This window comes from Myxine glutinosa, chromosome 2 (genome assembly GCF_964187855.1).
Source record: "Myxine glutinosa chromosome 2, kmMyxGlut1.1, whole genome shotgun sequence".
NCBI classification, from domain to species: Eukaryota; Metazoa; Chordata; class Myxini; order Myxiniformes; family Myxinidae; genus Myxine; species Myxine glutinosa.
This window is the reverse complement of record NC_136262.1, coordinates 158,271,632-158,289,437: the sequence shown is the minus strand read 5'-3', so window position 1 is coordinate 158,289,437 and position 17,806 is coordinate 158,271,632. Positions and strand designations below refer to the sequence as shown.

Genomic DNA, 17,806 nt, shown 5'->3' with positions numbered 1-17,806 from the left:
CCTTGATCTTTTCTACTCCCGCTAATTCGCCCCAGATTCCTTGCAGTGTTCATATGTTTTATACCTCTCCCACCTCCCCCCAAGTCCTCCCGATGTCCCTGCTCTCAAATGTTTTGTATGTGTCCTTCCCCCTCTCTCCTCACCTTGTCTGCCGCTCCCCTTGTTTTTTGTGTTTTGTGTGTCGGTTTGACTCTTTGTGTGATTAATGTTAGCTCTTTCACGAGCCTCGATCTTGTATACAAAAAAAAAAAAAAAGTGAAGCGGTGATGTTGGCTGATTTCCAAGCTGATGCTGGCAAATGACCTTGAGCAAAAGAGAGGGTGAAGAGAACAGAGAGAGGGTGTGAAAGAGTGGCAGATCAGGATTTTAAGTCCCGCAGGCTGATGCCGTCTCGTCCAGTTGCAGAATCAGAGTCTCGGTTTGACAGAAACTTTTCCACCTTGTCAGGAGAGAACGACTGGGTAAGGTGGGTACAGAGAGAGATGGGTTTGGGACAATATTTTGAGGTAAACACAGAGTTGAGGCATTCAGCTTTTTATTGATACACGTGACACACTGAATACCACTTAAACTAGATGTATCAAAATATTAATCTTCGTTTGCAAATATTTGAACCATAACAAAGGACGCACCAAGTGCTTTGTACAATATTATATTCGAAAGATACCACCAATACTGTCAACCAATACAAGGAACTTTGAGGAAGCCATTTCTCCCATAATGCTTTCTCTCAATTAACGCCACATGAATTGAATTAATCAGTTCATGTACTTATCTTTGAGAAGGTGTTGGGTGTTGAGGTGGTGTGAGTAGTAGGAAAATGTTGGTTTTGGGACAATCACCAAAATAGCTCACTCGCTGCACTCATTTTACCATTTTGGCGCTTATCTCAAAACCAACATTTTCCTCCGACAAGCGCCCCCTCTCCTTTCCCCTCCCCACCCTGCCGCTCACCCCTTACACCCAAATTTAATTTTTTCCCGTATCACACTGTCTAAATTTCGAATTGAAAAACTATTTGGCCAAAACCCCATATCCCTCAAATAATTTGTCTATTTCTCCCTTCCCCATCGAAGCCATCAACAAAGGTTAACTTCTCAATGGACCCCCATATTTCCTTTAAACTCACACAGAGAGCCAACAAATGTTTGTTTGTTCTATTTTAGGGAATAACTGAATTTTCTTTTTTAACTCATCACCATCGAGTATATTGACAATTAGTATTGTTATGTTTGTGGGGTTAAGGATGAATCTCATCGGAAATGTAGGAATGTATTAATTAACATGGACCTTGTGACGCGAAGATGCAGAACTTCAATGTACATAAGCAGGGTAAATGTTCAGGTTAAGAGTGTTTACGTGTCACCACACAGACGGTGGTGTTTTATGTTCGTCAGAAAGGGCACAACATTAATAATTCCCAGTATGTATTGCATCCTGCGATTTTTACCTCCGCTGCCAAAGGTGGATGGAGGTTATGTTTTTACCCCTGTCTGTTTGTCTTTCCGTTTATCTGTGAACAAAATATCTCAAAAAGTTGTGGACGGATTCAGACGAAATTTAGCAGAGATGTAGCATACAGTGCAACCAGAAAGTATTCAGACCCCTTCACGTTTTTCACATTTTGTTATGTTGCAGCCTTATGCTGAAATTGTTTAAATTCATTTTTACCCTCATCAATCTACACTCGATACCCCATAATGACAAATAGAAAACAGGATTTTATAAAGTTTTGCAAATTTATTAAAAAGAAAAAACTGAAATATCACATTGACATAAGTATTCATACCCTTTGCTGACACTTGAAATTTAGCTCAGGTGCCTCCCATTTCTCTTGATCATCTTTGAGATGTTTCTACACCTTGATTGGAGTCCACCTGTGGTAAATTTAATTGATTGGACATGATTTGGAAAGGCACACACCTGTCTATATAAGGTCTCACAGCTGACAATGCATGTCAGAGCAAAAACCAAGCCATGAGGTGGAAGGAACTGCCTGCAGAGCTCAGAGACAGGATTGTTTCGAGGCACAGATCTGCGGAAGCCTACAAAAAAAAATTCTGCTGCATTGAACGTTCCCAGGAGCACAGTGGCCTCCATAATTCTTAATTGGAAGAAGTTTGGAACAACCAGGACTCTTTCTAGAGCTGGCCGTCCGGCCAAACTGAGCAGTCGGGGGAGAAGGGCCTTGGTAACAGAGGTGATCAAGAACCCGAAGGTCACTCTTGCTGAGCTCCAGAGATCCTGTGTGGAGATGGGAGAAACTTCCAGAAGGACAACCATCACTGCAACACTCCACCGATCTGGGCTTTATGGCAGAGTGGCTAGGCGGAAGCCAAACAGTTCAATCTTGATTTCATCAGACCACAGAATCATGTTTCTCGCAGTCTGAGAGTCCTTTAGGTGCTCTTTTGCAAACTCCAAGTGGGCTTTCATGTGTCTTTCACTGAGGAGAGGCTTCCCTCTGGCCACTCTGCCATTAAGCCCAGATCGGTGGAGTGTTGAAGTGATGGTTGTCCTTCTGGAAGTTTCTCCCATCTCCACACAGGATCTCTGGAGCTCAGCAAGAGTGACCTTCGGGTTCTTGGTCACCTCCCTTACCAAGGCCCTTCTCCCCCGATTGCTCAGTTTGGCCGGACGGCCAGCTCTAGAAAGAGTCCTGGTTGTTCCAAACTTCTTCTATTTAAGAATTGTGGAGGCCACTGTGCTCTTGGGAACCTTCAATGCAGCAGAATTTTTTTTTGTAGGTTTCCTCAGATCTGTGCCTCGACACAATCCTGTCTCTGAGCTCTGCAGGCAGTTCCTTCCACCTCATGGCTTGGTTTTTGTTCTGACATGCATTGTCAGCTGTGAGACCTTATATAGACAGGTGTGTGCCTTTCCAAATCATGTCCAATCAATTAAATTTACCACAGGTGGACTCCAATCAAGGTGTAGAAACATCTCAAAGATGATCAAGAGAAATGGGAGGCACCTGAGCTAAATTTCAAGTGTCAAAGCAAAGGGTCTGAATACTTATGTAAATGTGATATTTCAGTTTTTTCTTTTTAATAAATTTGCAAAACTTTCTAAAATCCTGTTATCTCTTTGTCATTATGGGGTATTGAGTGCAGATTGATGAGGGAAAAAATGAATTTAAACGATTTCAGCATAAGGCTGCAACATAACAAAATGTGAAAAAAGTGAAGGGGTCTGAATACTTTCTGAATGCACTGTATGTGACAAGGACGAAATGTTAGATTTTGGTTAAGATCAGGATTCGGATCCGGCTACTCGAATTTTTAAAGTGATTCTTCACCACTGCATTGGGAGATCGGGCCAAAAAGAATATATAGCAGGATATCTCAAAAAGTTATGGATGGATTTGGACGAAACTTGTTGGACAGGTTGTGTGTGCGATCAGGAAGAATCAATTCAATTTTGGTGAAGATCCCGATCCGGCTCGTATTATGTTTAAGTGATTCATCACCATTGAGTGATATGGCCAACCAGGCGGAGGTTTGCTCTCTTCTGAGTGCCGTTGTCGTTCCCTTCGTTTTTATTTCATCAAAAAGGGCCGCCATTACAACAACCATAATAGCCGACAGTATACCGGACATTCCGATCGGCAAGGGAACCCCACCCAGCCAAACATTCCCGAAGGATGGCTGGACTCCACCTCTCTGACTCGAGACGGAGAAACCACGCCCCGAGATTCGTGACTGGTTGAGGAGCCATGGGATGATGTAATGGGATGTCAGGATTGGTCAGGGAGTGACGTCAGCAAGGGGAAAAGGAGGATGCGTCGTTGCGTCCCTTCCTAGTTCCTGTCGCTGTCTCTCGAACTGGTGCTGCGGTCGCGTTGGTCGTGGATCGTGGAGGAGGAGGAAGAAGAAGCAGTTTCTAGTTCTCTGATGCTCGCTTTGTGGTCGACGGTCGCTCTCCTCGTGTGCGCTAAAAAGAGAGCATTCGTGGCTTTGTGGAGCCTTTGCCAAGTTGATGTAGCGGGGGAACGTTGGCCGCCTGCTGCACTGCTCGGTGCGCTGCACGATCGACCAGCGCCATTGTTCGGACGTTTTGACGTGCGGTCGTCTCAGCGACCGATCCCAACGAAGTACTCGTCGACACCGGAGCTCAGTGCCACGTCGAAGGGTGCATTTTATTTTTATTTTCTTCAATCATCCCGTTGTCTGTTTCGTGTATCTTAATAGTGCAGACATCTCAAATTAGGAATAATAGGTTATTTTTAACCTCAACATTAATTTTGCCTTTTTTTTTATTTTTATACAATATGGAGGCTCTTGAAAGAGCTAAAACGTTTATAAACGTTTCCTGTTTATTTTAATAAATTCATTATTGTTGCATTTCACTTTTGTGTCGTATTCGTTTCCTCCTTTGTGGGTCGAGGAATAAAATCCCGTGGAGACCGTCTGACTAGATTAGGCCTTTAACGTTTCCCGCGCGCGCCAACGATAATCCCGCCAAGTTTCGAAATACACCTCGGAGTTAACTGGTCGGCTGGTTTGGTCCGGTCCAAGGCCAAGGTCAAGACTGCTCTGGTCCGGTCCAAGGCCAAGGTCAAGACTGCTCTGGTCCAAGGCCAAGGTCAAGACTGCTCTGGTCCAAGGCCAAGGTCAAGACTGTTCTGGTCCAAGGCCAAGGTCAAGACTGCTCTGGTCCAAGGCCAAGGTCAAGACTGCTCTGGTCCAAGGCCAAGGTCAAGACTGCTCTGGTCCAAGGCTGGCCACGGACGTGACAGTATGTTTGAACTTGGTTCTTGGTTTAAGTATCTTTGTTAGGCAGAGATGAAATGATAAACCTCTCTTGTTGCTCTTGTCTGAGAACCCCCTGAGTTGTACGTTTTCCATTTTTAGACCAAGGATGTGATTTTCTCCATTCTGTGGTTTGGTTATTGCTGGTTATACCATTTGTATGCCACTAAAAAAGGTGGGGGGAGCCCGTTAACCCCCCCCCCCCCCCCACCCCCATTTCCTTTTTAAACTAATTCATATTTATATCTTAACACTCATACTTATCTTTTAAATATCTTAACTCATGTTTATCTCAACACTTATACTTATCTTAACACTTATACTTATCTTAACACTTATAACCATTAGGGAGGCTGTCAATTCCATTGTCTAAAATAAACCTCTCATCAAAAGCCCCCAATACCTTCTTATTTACCTCCTCTGAAAATAATTGATGTTTATAACTTCTTATTGTATTCATTTTTCTGTACTCTTCTTTCTCAAAGGTTAAACATTTGTAATAATGTTCAAAGTTTATTGTTTCTTTGATTACATTTTTCTTTTCCCCCTTTAACTTTTTATCACTATTTTTGGTTCACGAGTTGTCAAACAGAGTGACCACTATATTCGTCATGGGTGTGTGTCTGTGTGTCTGTCTGTCCGCAGCATAACTACCCGATGATATCATCCGATCTTGATGAAATTTGGGTGGGAGGTCGATATCATGATCTAGTTGTGTCATGCCGAGAGTGGGCGTATTGCGCCATTGTGGGCGGAGCCATGCCCGAAAAAGATGTCTTTTTCGGGGGTAACCGATTTCAAGCTACATCTTCTCCGAGGGAGTTGGTGGAATCTGACAGGGGTTTCGATATTTGGTTAGGCCAATGTCACGTGTCTAGCCCCACGGAGCTCGATTTTTCATTTTCGCCCCAAGGTCAAGGTCACAAGGTCACAAAATTTAGAAAAGTCGATTTTTGATGGTTTTATTACATTCTTCGCTTCCTGATAGGGTGAAATGTCATACATGTTTTTATATTATCACATACATCATGAAATACAAGTTTTCCAACAAATTTCAGAATCTTCGACCTTTGACCTTTGAAGGTCACAAAGGTCAAATTTTCAAAGTTGTCAGAATCGAACCCAATTTTTGGTATTGTGTAGCTAACTAACGTCATAACTGATTATAATAATAATAATAATAATAATAATTCATTTATTTTGTATAGCGCTTTTCCAGAAGCCCAAAGGCGCTTTGACAGAGTGGAAAACATAATGCATAACAATACATGAAAACAACAATTGCAAAAAGACAAGAATCAAGAAAACAAACAGCAGCGATATACGGCATATATATAAGACAAGAATCAAAAAGACAAGACAAGAATCAATAGGGAAATATTTAAAGCAAAAGGAGGGAGAAGGAGAAGAGATAGTCAGGGGTTAAATGCTGTGGGTTGAATGTTGAATGCAGCGTTGAACAGGTGGGTCTTTAGTGATGTTTTGAATGTGGTGAGTGAGGAGGAGTCTCTGATGGTGTGAGGTAGTGAGTTCCAGAGGGTGGGAGCAGCGATGGAGAAGGCCCTGTCCCCCCAGGATCTGAATTTGGTCCGGATGGAGGGGGTCAGGAGGTTGGTACCAGCAGAGCGGAGGTTGCGGGTGGGAGTGTGTCTGGAGAGGAGGTCAGCCAGGTAGGATGGGGCCAGGTTATGGAGGGCTTTGTATGTCAAGAGGAGGATTTTGTACTGGATTCTCTGGGGGATGGGGAGCCAGTGAAGCTTGTAAAGGACGGGGGTGATGTGGTCACGGGTCCGGGAATGAGTGAGTAGACGGGCAGCGGAGTTCTGAATGTATTGGAGTTTATTGGTGATTTTTGAGGGTGAACCATAGAGGAGGCTATTGCAGTAGTCCAGACGGGAGGTGATGAAGGCGTGGATGAGGGTTTCTGCAGCCGTGGAGGAGAGGGATGAGCGGAGACGGGCAATGTTTTTCAGGTGAAAGAAGGCTGACTTTGTGATCTGTTTAGTGTATTTGTCGAAGGAAAGGGTTTGGTCAAAGATGACGCCAAGATTCCGGATGTGAGGGGAGGTGGATACTGGGATACCGTCGATGTTGAGGGCAAAGTTATGGGTGGATTTTGTGAGCGTTTTTGGGCCAATGATGATTATTTCAGATTTATCACAGTTAAGCTTGAGGAAGTTGATTTGAAGCCAGGATTTTATTTCAGTGATGCAGTTTGTCAGGATAGAGTGGGTGTCGGTGGAGACGGACTTGGTGGAGATGAAAAGCTGGATGTCATCGGCGAAGCAGTGGAATTGGAGACCATGACGGCGGATTAAGTGACCGAGCGGGGACAGGTAAAGGATGAAGAGGAGGGGGCCAAGAACTGAACCTTGGGGGACACCTTGGGGGAGGGGAGCAGTGGGGGATTTGCAGTTATTGATGGAGATGAACTGGCATCTGTCAGAGAGGTATGATTTAATCCAAGAGAGGGCAGTGCCGGTGACGTTAAAGGTGGATTCAAGTCGGGTGAGGAGGATAGTGTGATCGATGGTGTCAAAGGCAGCGCTGAGGTCGAGGAGGACGAGAATGTTGAGGTTGCCAGCGTCAGAGGAGAGGAGAAGGTCGTTGGTGATTTTGAGGAGAGCAGTTTCAGTACTGTGGTTGGAGCGGAATCCGGATTGGAATGTTTCATACAAGTTATTGGCAGAGAGATGATGTTTGAGTTGAGTGGCTACAGCGCGTTCCAAAACTTTTGACAGAAAGGGTAGGTTGGAGATGGGTCTGAAGTTGTTTAGGGTGTCAGGGTTTAGACCAGGTTTTTTTAGAATGGGGGTAACAGCAGCAATTTTGAGGGAAGGTGGGACGATGCCTGTAGACAGGGAGGAGTTTATTGTTGTAATGATAAGTGGAGAGAGAGCAGGGAGGGAGGCTTTGACAAAGCTGGAGGGGATGGGGTCAAGAGTGCAGGTGGCAGTTTTCATTCCTATGAGGAGTTCAGAGAGGTCAGTAGGAGAGATTGGGGAGAACCGAGACAGGGGATGGCAGGACAAGGGGGGGCAGGTGGTTGGAGGGGGAGCGGGTGCGGCGGTGGTCAAGCTGTTGTAGATGTTGTCAATTTTGCGTTGGAAGAAAGAGAGGAAGGAGATGCAGTTGTCTACTGTGAATGACTGGGTGGTGGTGTTCAGGGGGCGGAGGAGTTTGTTTATTGTCGGGAAGAGTGCTTTTGGGTTTCCGGAGCCAGAGTGGATAATTTGAGAGTAGTAGGCAGAGCGGGCGCGGGAGAGGGCATCTTTGTAGTGTTGTATGTGGTCCTTGTAGGCTTGGGAGTGAACTGTGAGACCCGTTTTATTGCGGAGTCTTTCAAGTTGGCGAGCACGAGTTTTCATCAGGTGGAGTTCAGGGGTAAACCAGGGAGCAGAATGGGTGAAAGAAACTGTTTTGGTTTTTACAGGCGCAAGCTGGTCAAGGCAGGAGGAGAGAGTGTGGTTGTAGTAGTCAGTGAGGTCGGAAGGGGTGTGGAGGTCAATGAAGGGAGAAGTGGACATTTTTTCAGAGAGGGTGGATGAGAATGAGGTAGGTGAAAGAGCGTTTAGCTTACGGAAGTTGATTGTGCGATAATGCCTTGGTGTTGGGGCGGGGATGTTGATGGTCAGAGTGATGGCTAAGTGGTCAGAGAGGGTGAGGTCGGAGCCATAGAGATGGTGCAAATTTAATCCAGTGGAGCAGACAAGGTCCAAAATGTGACCACGGATATGGGTAGGAAAGTCGACATGTTGAGTGAGGTTAAAGCAGGTGAGTAAATCAGTGAAGTCAGTGGTTATTGTGGAGTCAGTGGAGTCCATGTGGATATTGAAATCACCAAGGAGGAGGATTGAGGGGGAGAGGGAACATAGCTGGGTCAGAAAGTAGGAGAAGTCAGACAGGAATGATGGGTGTGGTTTGGGAGGGCGGTAGACGACAGCCATGACTGACTGCGTGTGACCAGAGAGTTTTAAAGCCAGGTGTTCAAATGATGGAGCAGATGAGATGGAGATGAGGTTGGTCTTGATGTCTTGACGGTGGATAACGGCAATTCCACCACCTCGGCCCTCCGAGCGTGGTTTATTGACGTAGGAATATCCATTGGGTGTGGTGAGGTTGAGTGTGTAGTAGTCCAGAGGTTGTTGCCAGGTTTCGGTGAGACAGAGAAAGTCCAGTTTGTTATCCAGGATGTATTCGTTCAGGATGAGGCATTTATTGTTGAGGGACCGGGTGTTGAACAGGGTGAGTTTGATGTTGTTTTGAACAGCAGGGATGAATTCAGGTGATTTAGCCAGGGTTCGTAGGCAAGAGGTGCGATCGTGTGGGTTGCTGTGACCAGGTGCGCTGGGACGAAGAGTGAGAGTGCGCTGAGCCGACCAGAGGACGGGGATGGAGTGACCTGATTGCAAATAAACAAACTTGCGACCGGAGCCACGGTGAATGTACCTGGGTCGTCGGAGGAGTCCATTTGATTTGATGGCAGAGATGCATGATGGGGTGGAGCGGGTATTGAGCAGAAGAAGCCTTGCGGCGGAGTACTTCAGAGCCATGCCAGGCAGGAGCGAAGGGACGAGTACGAGGCCAAGGTCGAGGAGGCAAAGCGGCAAACGCAGCGGCAAACGCAGCGGCAAACGGCTGCAGCCGCTAATCAAGACCACAGCGGCAAACAAGGCCACAAGGCCACCGGCAAACAAGGCCACGGCCACAATCAACGGGAGTGGGCCTTTCGAATTCCGTATTCCGTACCATCAAAAGCAGATTCCGTTATCCAGCCGGAGAACACGCGGCACGTGCGGGTGTGAAAAGGCAGGACAGGTGTGAGATGTCAGGTCAGAAAGGTAGAAGCAGACCCTGTACATCCATCCAGTCGGAGAAGCGGCGAATATGCAACGCCAGCGTCCTCTCGCAACCGAACCCGAACTCCTGCCTGACGGCATTTATACATTATATTCTATCTCATTTCAAGGTCAGGAACCTTCGTTTTGACATTTCCAGGCCAAAACCCGACACAATTACGTACAGCTGGCTCTTAAAGGCCTGCGCATGCAGCGCATTGCGGCCCTTTGTAAATAGGCATGTACACCGCAATCCAGGGGCCGACACCTGCCACGTGGGCCCCCGACCCCCCCAGTCCGGGCCTGTTTCGCTTATAGTCCGTCCTTTGTCATTGAATACCGCTCGCTCGTGAACCATCGTCGTCTTCTGACTTGTCAATATTATTATCAATATATTTATAAGCATAAGCCTTTGCTCTCAATCCTACAAATTCACTCATTATCTTTCCACCCAATTCATCTTTAAACTTTCCAATAACCTTTTTATTCTTTGTCGAGAATAGTTTGTTATCTGATTTATAATTGCTTGTATCATAATATCTATCATAATATCTATCATTGTATCATGTTGAAACATCCTGAGACATATCCTCATAAATATCTTCCGTATTGATTTTGAAAATAAAACTCTGTATCCATAAAAGTAGATTAATATCATCCACATATCTCCTCTTTAAGTTGTTGTAAAAGTAGTGATACATTAACAACTTTGACAAGTCAATAATTGATGTTCCCATATAAATAGGTTTATCCATTTCAATGCTCTCTTTATTCAAATGAAAAGCACAATAAGTTCTCTGAAAACACCTCCAACCTTTGAAAACTTGGTTTATTAATTAATTTAGATGCCTGTTTCCGGTATGTAACAAGTCTTATGTTTTGTCCATTCCTAACATTTTCCATAGTTTTTCCAAATACAGCATTATTGATTAATTTGTAAAAGTCCTTCTCAAAATATGTTTTTGCTTCCGTTCTCCTTTTTGTATTAACATCAATATAGGTCTTTTAACAATGACTTTATTTACATTCTAAAATTCTATTAACTTTCTTTACTCTAAACCCAGCAGATAAATATTGTCTTAAATTCCTTTTTTTATTATTATTTTTTATTCAAGATCGAGGCTCGTGAAAGAGCTAACAATCACACAAAAAGTCAAACTGACACATAAAACATATAATAAGGGGAGCGGCAGACAAGATGGGGAGAGAGGGGGAAGGACACAAACACAACATTTGAGAGCAGGGACATTGAGAGATCTGTGGGAGGGAGAGTGCTGTGGGAGAGGTATTAACCATATGGACACTGCAAGGACTTGTAGGAAAGAAGTTGGAATTTCAAAAAAAGTAGATCTGGGGTGAATTAGCGGGGGCAGAAAAGATCAAGGTTTTGGATGGGGGAAGATAAGAGATGGTGGTGAACAGCTGTTTTGAAGACCTGGAGGGAGGAGTGGGATTGAAGGGAGTGGGGGAGTTTGTTCCAGAGGCAAGAGAAAAGAGGAATGAAAGAGTGAAGGTTAGTAGAGATATCAGGTATGAAGATACTTGGTAGGGTAGCACAGTGTAGTGGTGGTGTTTCTGTCTGAATGTAGAAAACACAAAGAACCGATGCAGCTGATTTTCTCCTGCCTGACGGCATTTTTATTCTGCTATTGTTTCTTATTTGTGACATTTATTTAACGACAGCTTTACAAAATCTGTTTTCTGCAGGAATGCGGAGCATAAAGTGTCGAATGGTTCTGTTGATGAAGAGCTGCTTCCTGGTGAGTTTTGAGAATTTATCTTTTCACAAAATATACACTTATTTACAAGTCCAAGAAGAGAGACCTGAAAATGTTTTGTTGTTGTTTTCTTTATTTTCCAATTTGCCGGTGGTGGCTGCTTGTTCCTCACGACAGTGACGCAAACAACGTCCTCTCATCACAGCAATCTTTCCCGTGAATGCTCCAAACTTTTTGTTTTGATTCTCCAGTCATGCCATGGCAGTGTTTTAGCAGCTTCACTCGGTCACAGGTGTAACTATCGTTCAGAGGGACCCAATGTGTAATATTTGGCCACGCTGAGAATCACCTCAACCAATACAAAACAATACTGATTGGAAATGTTGATGGAAGAGGAGGAAGGCAAGGATTAAAATGGACAGACAAGATGATGGAATAGATGAGGAAGTTAAAGATCGAGCTGCTGGATAGACATTTGAATGGTGTTCCTGAAGAAGCAACCTCTGAATCGTAGACGGTACCAGATGATGGTGAGAGTGCAAATCAATTTCAATGAAAATGTAAAACGACGTGATCATTGAGGTGGAGGAAACGCTGAAAGGAAGCAAGTGATTGGTTTGGGTTGGGAAGGGTTAATGCGGTTCATATAGATCATGGTCATGAGGATGGATGACGTGAGATGGTGCTTAAACTGGGTATCCCGTGTGCCGGCATGAGGTGGTGAGCGTTAAAGATCACATGGTGACCTTCACCAAGAGTAGTGGAGCTATCACTGGCACTCTGGACAAATTCCAAATTCCTGCCTTTATCCACGACGATGATGTCAGGCCTAGCCAAACAGTTGCTCAAGGACTTGGGCCAATTCTGCATGTTCTGAGCCCTTGATCTCTTACTAGGGGATATGGTATGTGAACACCTGGCTGGCAAAGAAGAAGACGAAGACTAATTTATGAAATTGATGTCTTATTTCCACAATGCACACACACCTGAACTTCGTGATATTCTGTCCATTGATCTTTTTCTGTCACAATATCTGTTTCATGTCCATTTTGCTTCTTCTTTCCAGGATCTTCTCTCCGTCATGGTGAAGACGATGAGAGCACTTCCAGTGATGGTCGTTATTGCAGACCTGATTTTGAAGAGTACGAGCTGCCGGAGGTGGTGGTAAGCAAGACATTAGATTTACTTTTTGTGCCTCCGTTATCGAAGTCGCGGGAGGCATTATGGTTTCAGGTTGTCCGTCCGTCCGTCCGTGATAGGCTTTCATTACTGCGATAACTTGAGAACTGCTGAAGGGATCTTAGTCAAACTTGGTGCAGGTATGTATAATGATGTAAAGATTAACTGATTAGATTTTGGGGTCACGGGGTGAAAGGTCAGAGGTCATGTTTGGTAAAAATCCTGTTACCGCAATAACTTGTGAACCAGTGATGTCATTCTGCCCAAAGTTTATGCAACAATGTATTATGATGCAAAGATGAAATTATTTGATTTTGGCGTCAAGAGGTCAAAGGTTAAAGTCTGGGATAGGTCTATAACTTGAGAATGACTGAAGCTATCTAATTCAAACTTGGCACAGGTATGTATAATGATGTAAAGATTAACTGTTTAATTTCAGGATCAAGACGTCAAAGGTCACAGGTCATGTTAAGTAAAAATTATGTTGCTGCGCCAACTCGTGAACCAGTAACGGGATTTTGAACAAACACTGGTATTCGTGTTTATGATACAAACATGAACTGATTGGCTTGTGGCATCAACAGATCAAAGTTCAGAGGTCATGTCAGGTAAAAATATGATAACTTGAGAACAGCTGATGGGATTTAAATCAAACTTGGTACAGGTATTACAATGATGTAAACGTGAACTGATTACATTTTTGGATGAAGAGGTCAGAGGTCACATTAAGGAAAACATCTGTTGCTGTTCTAACTTGTGAACCGTCGATGGGATTTTGCCCAAACTTGGTATAAGTATATATTATGATGCAAAGATGAACTGATTCTTATTATTATTATTTTGTTTTTGTATCCAAGATCAAGGCTCGTGTAAGAGCTAACATCAATCACAAAAAAACAAACAAAAAAACCGGACACAAAACATACAATAAAGGGAGCGGGAGACACGATGAGGAGGGAGAGGGAAGCGCACAAGCACAACAGCAGAGAACAGGGACATCGGGAGATTTGTGGGAGGGAGGCATGGGAAGGGGTCGGGGGTGGGGTGGGGGGGTATAAAAGATCAAGGTTTTGGACGGGGGAAGATAAGAGATGGTGGTGAACAGCTGTTTTAAAGACCTGGAGGGAGGAGTGGGATTGAAGAGAGTGGGGGAGTTTGTTCCAGAAGTGGGAGTAAAGAGGAATGAAAGAGAAGGTGAGCAGAGAGTCTTGATTTTGGCAATTTAACCATAAGACGGTTGCTGGCAGATCTTGTGCGACCTGTAGGAATATTTGGAGGACAGAGCACAGAGAGAGCTGGCGTATTCATTTGAGCTGTATTCCATTTGAGTATTCTATTGAGCTGCGGATGAAAGCCTTGCATGTGATGAGGAGCTCAGGTGTGCCAAGGAAAGACTTTGCATGACGGAGGATGCCCAGTCGGCGACTGGCTTTGGAGGCCAGCTTGGAAATGTGGTTTTCCCAGGAAAGATCATGGCAGATAGTGAGACCAGATGGCAGAAGTGAGGTTGTCCAGTTGGTCTTTTCGGAGAGACATTGTAAGAGTGAGAGATTTGTCAGGATTGAAAGACATGTTCCACCTGTTTAACCAGTCTGTGATTTTGTCCATGTGTCCAGAGAGTGAGGAGGCTGCAGACTGCCGATCTGATGGATGAGGAATAGAGTGGCAGAGAGTGGAGTCATCAGCAAAGAGATAGAGAGGATTTTCTAAAATCTTCTAAAACCATCATAAAAATTAAAACATCATAAAACCATCATAAAAACTTCCCCATGCAAAACCTTGATCTTTTCTACCCCCACTAATTCACCCCAGATGCACTTTTATTGAAATTCCAACTTCTTTCCTGGAAGTCCTTGCAGTGTTGATGTTTTATACCTCTCCCACCTCTCCCCAAGCCCTCCCCCTCCCACATTTCTCTCGATGTCCTTGCTCTCAAATGTTGTGTTTGTGTCGTTCCCCCTTTCTCCCCATCTTGTGGTCCGCTCCCCTTATTTTGTGTGTTATGTGTTGGTTGCCTTTTTGTGTGATTAATGTTAGCTCTTTCACTCGATCTTGTATTGCAAAAAAAAAAAAAAAGTTGGAGATATTCGTGTTAAAATGGTAACGTGACTTTCTGAATGTTATCTGAATGGGTAATATGACTGACGTGCATCCACGTGTGTCTGGTATCAATGGATTAGCGTTCACATTTGTGCCCATAGCTTAAATATATGTTGTGCTCCTTGAGAATCTACTATAAAGTCGATGAAAGGTAACTTTCGACATTCTTTGAGCATTTCAACACCATTCACAATTTTGTTGAAAGCTCATGGTTGATTAACATTATTGTGAAAGGCCTGTTACACGTTGACTGCTCAAAATATGGCCATCACTCCTTCTGTCATCGCCATCAGCACCTGCTCATCTGGTATCTTTTCTCTTGTTAATCCTGCTCAAATCGGAGCTGTATACTTTCATCTATTCCTTTGTGGTTTTTTTTCACTTGTATATTGATTTGCTTCCTTGTCTTTGTCCAATGCCGTTACCTTCTCCATTCCTTCAAAATGGTGACTCATCACCATCTCAATTGACCCACCCTCCCCTCCCCTGTACATCTCTTTAATGACCTACAAACTCTGTGTAAAAGCACTATACTTTTAAAAAAAAACTTTCCAGATGAATAAGAGTTACCAGTGGTTTTTATAACTGGTTATTTGTCTTTTAATGCATCTCAGATACAGCTTTGCGAATGCTACCACAATTAAACAAGCGCTTCTGTCTGTGAGGGACAGCAACATTGCCCCGTACAGTCTAAAACTGAGTTGATGTCCTCAGGCTGCACAGTTACAGATTGGAGCCATGTTGGCAATAACAACAGGAAAGCACATAAAGGCAAAACGCTGGTGGCATTGTGGAAACTAGGGCATGCCCGTACTATATATAAGCTAGGACGTGCCCGTACGTGGGTGCCCGTTCCTTGCAAAAAAAAAAAAACTGCAAAAAAAAAAAAAACTGCAAAAAAAAAAAAAACTGCAAAAAAAAAACAATGGTTTGGTCCATTCGCAACGACCACAGAACCCCCACCCTCTATTTACATGAATGGTTTGGTCCATTCGCAAAGCCAAAGCGAACGACCACAGAACCCCCCCCTCTATTTACATGAATGGTTTGGTCCATTCGCAAAGCCAAAGCGAACGACCACAGAACCCCCCCCCCCCCTCTATTTACATGAATGGTTTGGTCCATTCGCAACGGCAAAGCGAACGGCGAACGGCTAAATCGCCATAGCTCGGTAAGTACTTGTCCGATTAATTTCAAACCTTGAAAAGGCACATCCTCGGGTCCCCAGCAATATACCTGGCAAGTTTCAAGTATATCGGACCGGTAGTTGTCGAGAAACAGCGGTCACAGACAAACGTACAGACGTACAAACGTACAAACGTACAGAGATTACTGGAATTATAGATAGATGAAGGTTGTAGGATGTGGACCTGACATGTCTGTGTGTGTGTGTGTGTGTGTGTGTGTGTGTGTGTGTGTGTGTGTGTGTGTGTGTGTGTGTGTGTGTGTGTGTGTGTGTGTGTGTGTGTGTGTGTGTGTGTGTGTGTGTGTGTGTGTCTCCGTGTGTGAAATATACATCGGGGTTCGACCTCAACTCCGAAGGTGTGCTGTGATGAGTGTCCGTAGATGTCCCGAGGAGCTGTATTTTTCAATATCACAAGCGGCGAATGACCTTTACGGTGTGGAAGGTCACCGATGATTTAGCCCCTTATAAATGTCTGTGAAGGAACCAAGCTCTTTGTCATCGTGACATGTGTTGGCGTTGTATTTTAGTGGCACAGCATCCATATTTGCATGCCACACTGGCCAGAGTTAATTTTTCGTGATGACGATGCATCTATGAGCTGCACTAATAAGGAACTTTCTCCGAATAAATTGAATCAAAATCCTTCAACGACGACCTGCATTGGGTTTGGAACTACAAGTGTGCAGCTGCACTTCCTCGTCACCAAACAAACCTTCATTGAAATATGCCCTCTACGATGAATGAATGGCATCAAATCCCTTGTCAAACCATCAGAAGACTCATTTGCTCCTCAAGATATTGTTGTTTGTTCATGTATCGATTCCAATGGTGGGCCCTCATGAAATCCAAGCAGCTGCCTACTTTACGCTCGGGTAATGCTGGAGATTTATTGGCAAAGCAAGCTGCCTCCATTGGCTGTTTCTTATGGCACAATAGCCTGAGTTTTACGCCATGCCGGTGTCAATCTACCGTTTACCTCCCATCGTCAGTATGTTTGTATGCGACATATGCTCACCAATTGTGTCCGACTGAAGAAGCGATGGCGTTCGAGCCATCGGGGATGTCTCCCCCATCTTTGATGTTCCTCACCTTATTTTAAATCCATCATTTTACTTTCACTACCAAGCACTTTAAATGCTTTATGCTCATCTCCAATTCTATTGAACTCCCATAAGCAATCCGTTTTCACGTGGTAATGTTTTCTGGATATGTCGTGTCTCGTGTATTTTTGTAAAACGGGGGGAATTCACGTAAAATCCGGAAAATCGTGGGGAAAAAATCCTCCAGTGTACCAGCACAGCCTTACTTGAAAGTTGGCCTCCTATTATTGTTCGGGTGGTATATAATATGTTTTTCTTGTGCAATTCTTGCCGTAGTCGTTGCTTTGACACATCTTGGAATGTCGCTCATTGTGTTTCACGACAAGTGTTCAGAAAGTTTAAATTCCGTAACTTGGACACATCATCCAACCAGGCAGCAAAATTGGCCAAGCATCCATTTTGGCCTTGTCTTGAGCGTGCTGCATGTAAACGACATCAATAATTCAGGCAGCGCACAGTAATTGGAGCCGAGCCATCAGGCGAGACGTCCACAAACCTCTCCCTCGTCTCCACCTGCAGCCGGCTTCCCACCGCGTCCCTGTCGCTCCACTGCCTTGCAGGCAAACAGGAGGGACCAAGACAAAGTGTGTACGGCTCTGGGTTCTGTGTTTTTAATGAAACGTGGCATAAAATGAGGCTCATTGCTGGTGATATGTATATCCGACAATTGCTTATCAATTTATCGAATAATAACAACGGAGAGGTGAACAAAATGATTGAATCCACAAAGACCACTATCGATAAACCCACAGTGCATACCTCGAAATATTGCTCACGCCACCGAGCATAAAGTCGCCAAGTTTAAGAATTTCCATGTGGACATGTTTGATTCTCACGGTCTGTACACGATCTTCTTTTTCCGATTGGCGTTTAGCATTCTGAGTTGGCAGGTGGGCCATTTGGAATCGGCAACCTCGGTGACTTAAAGCGGTTG

General features: G+C 44.3%; 1 protein-coding gene across 1 annotated transcript in view; it reads left to right on the top strand.

The window, feature by feature from the left end:
• LOC137417405 (disabled homolog 2-interacting protein-like) overlaps positions 1–17,806 on the top strand; it is a gene marked incomplete at its 3' end in the record, with an annotated part of 73,266 nt that overhangs the window by 32,674 nt on the left and 22,786 nt on the right. The window contains exons 2-4 of the mRNA XM_078772662.1: positions 11,297–11,349; positions 12,374–12,471; positions 17,625–17,762. Coding sequence (XP_078628788.1) covers positions 11,297–11,349; positions 12,374–12,471; positions 17,625–17,762 — 289 coding nt within the window. The remainder of the gene's footprint in view (positions 1–11,296; positions 11,350–12,373; positions 12,472–17,624; positions 17,763–17,806) is intronic.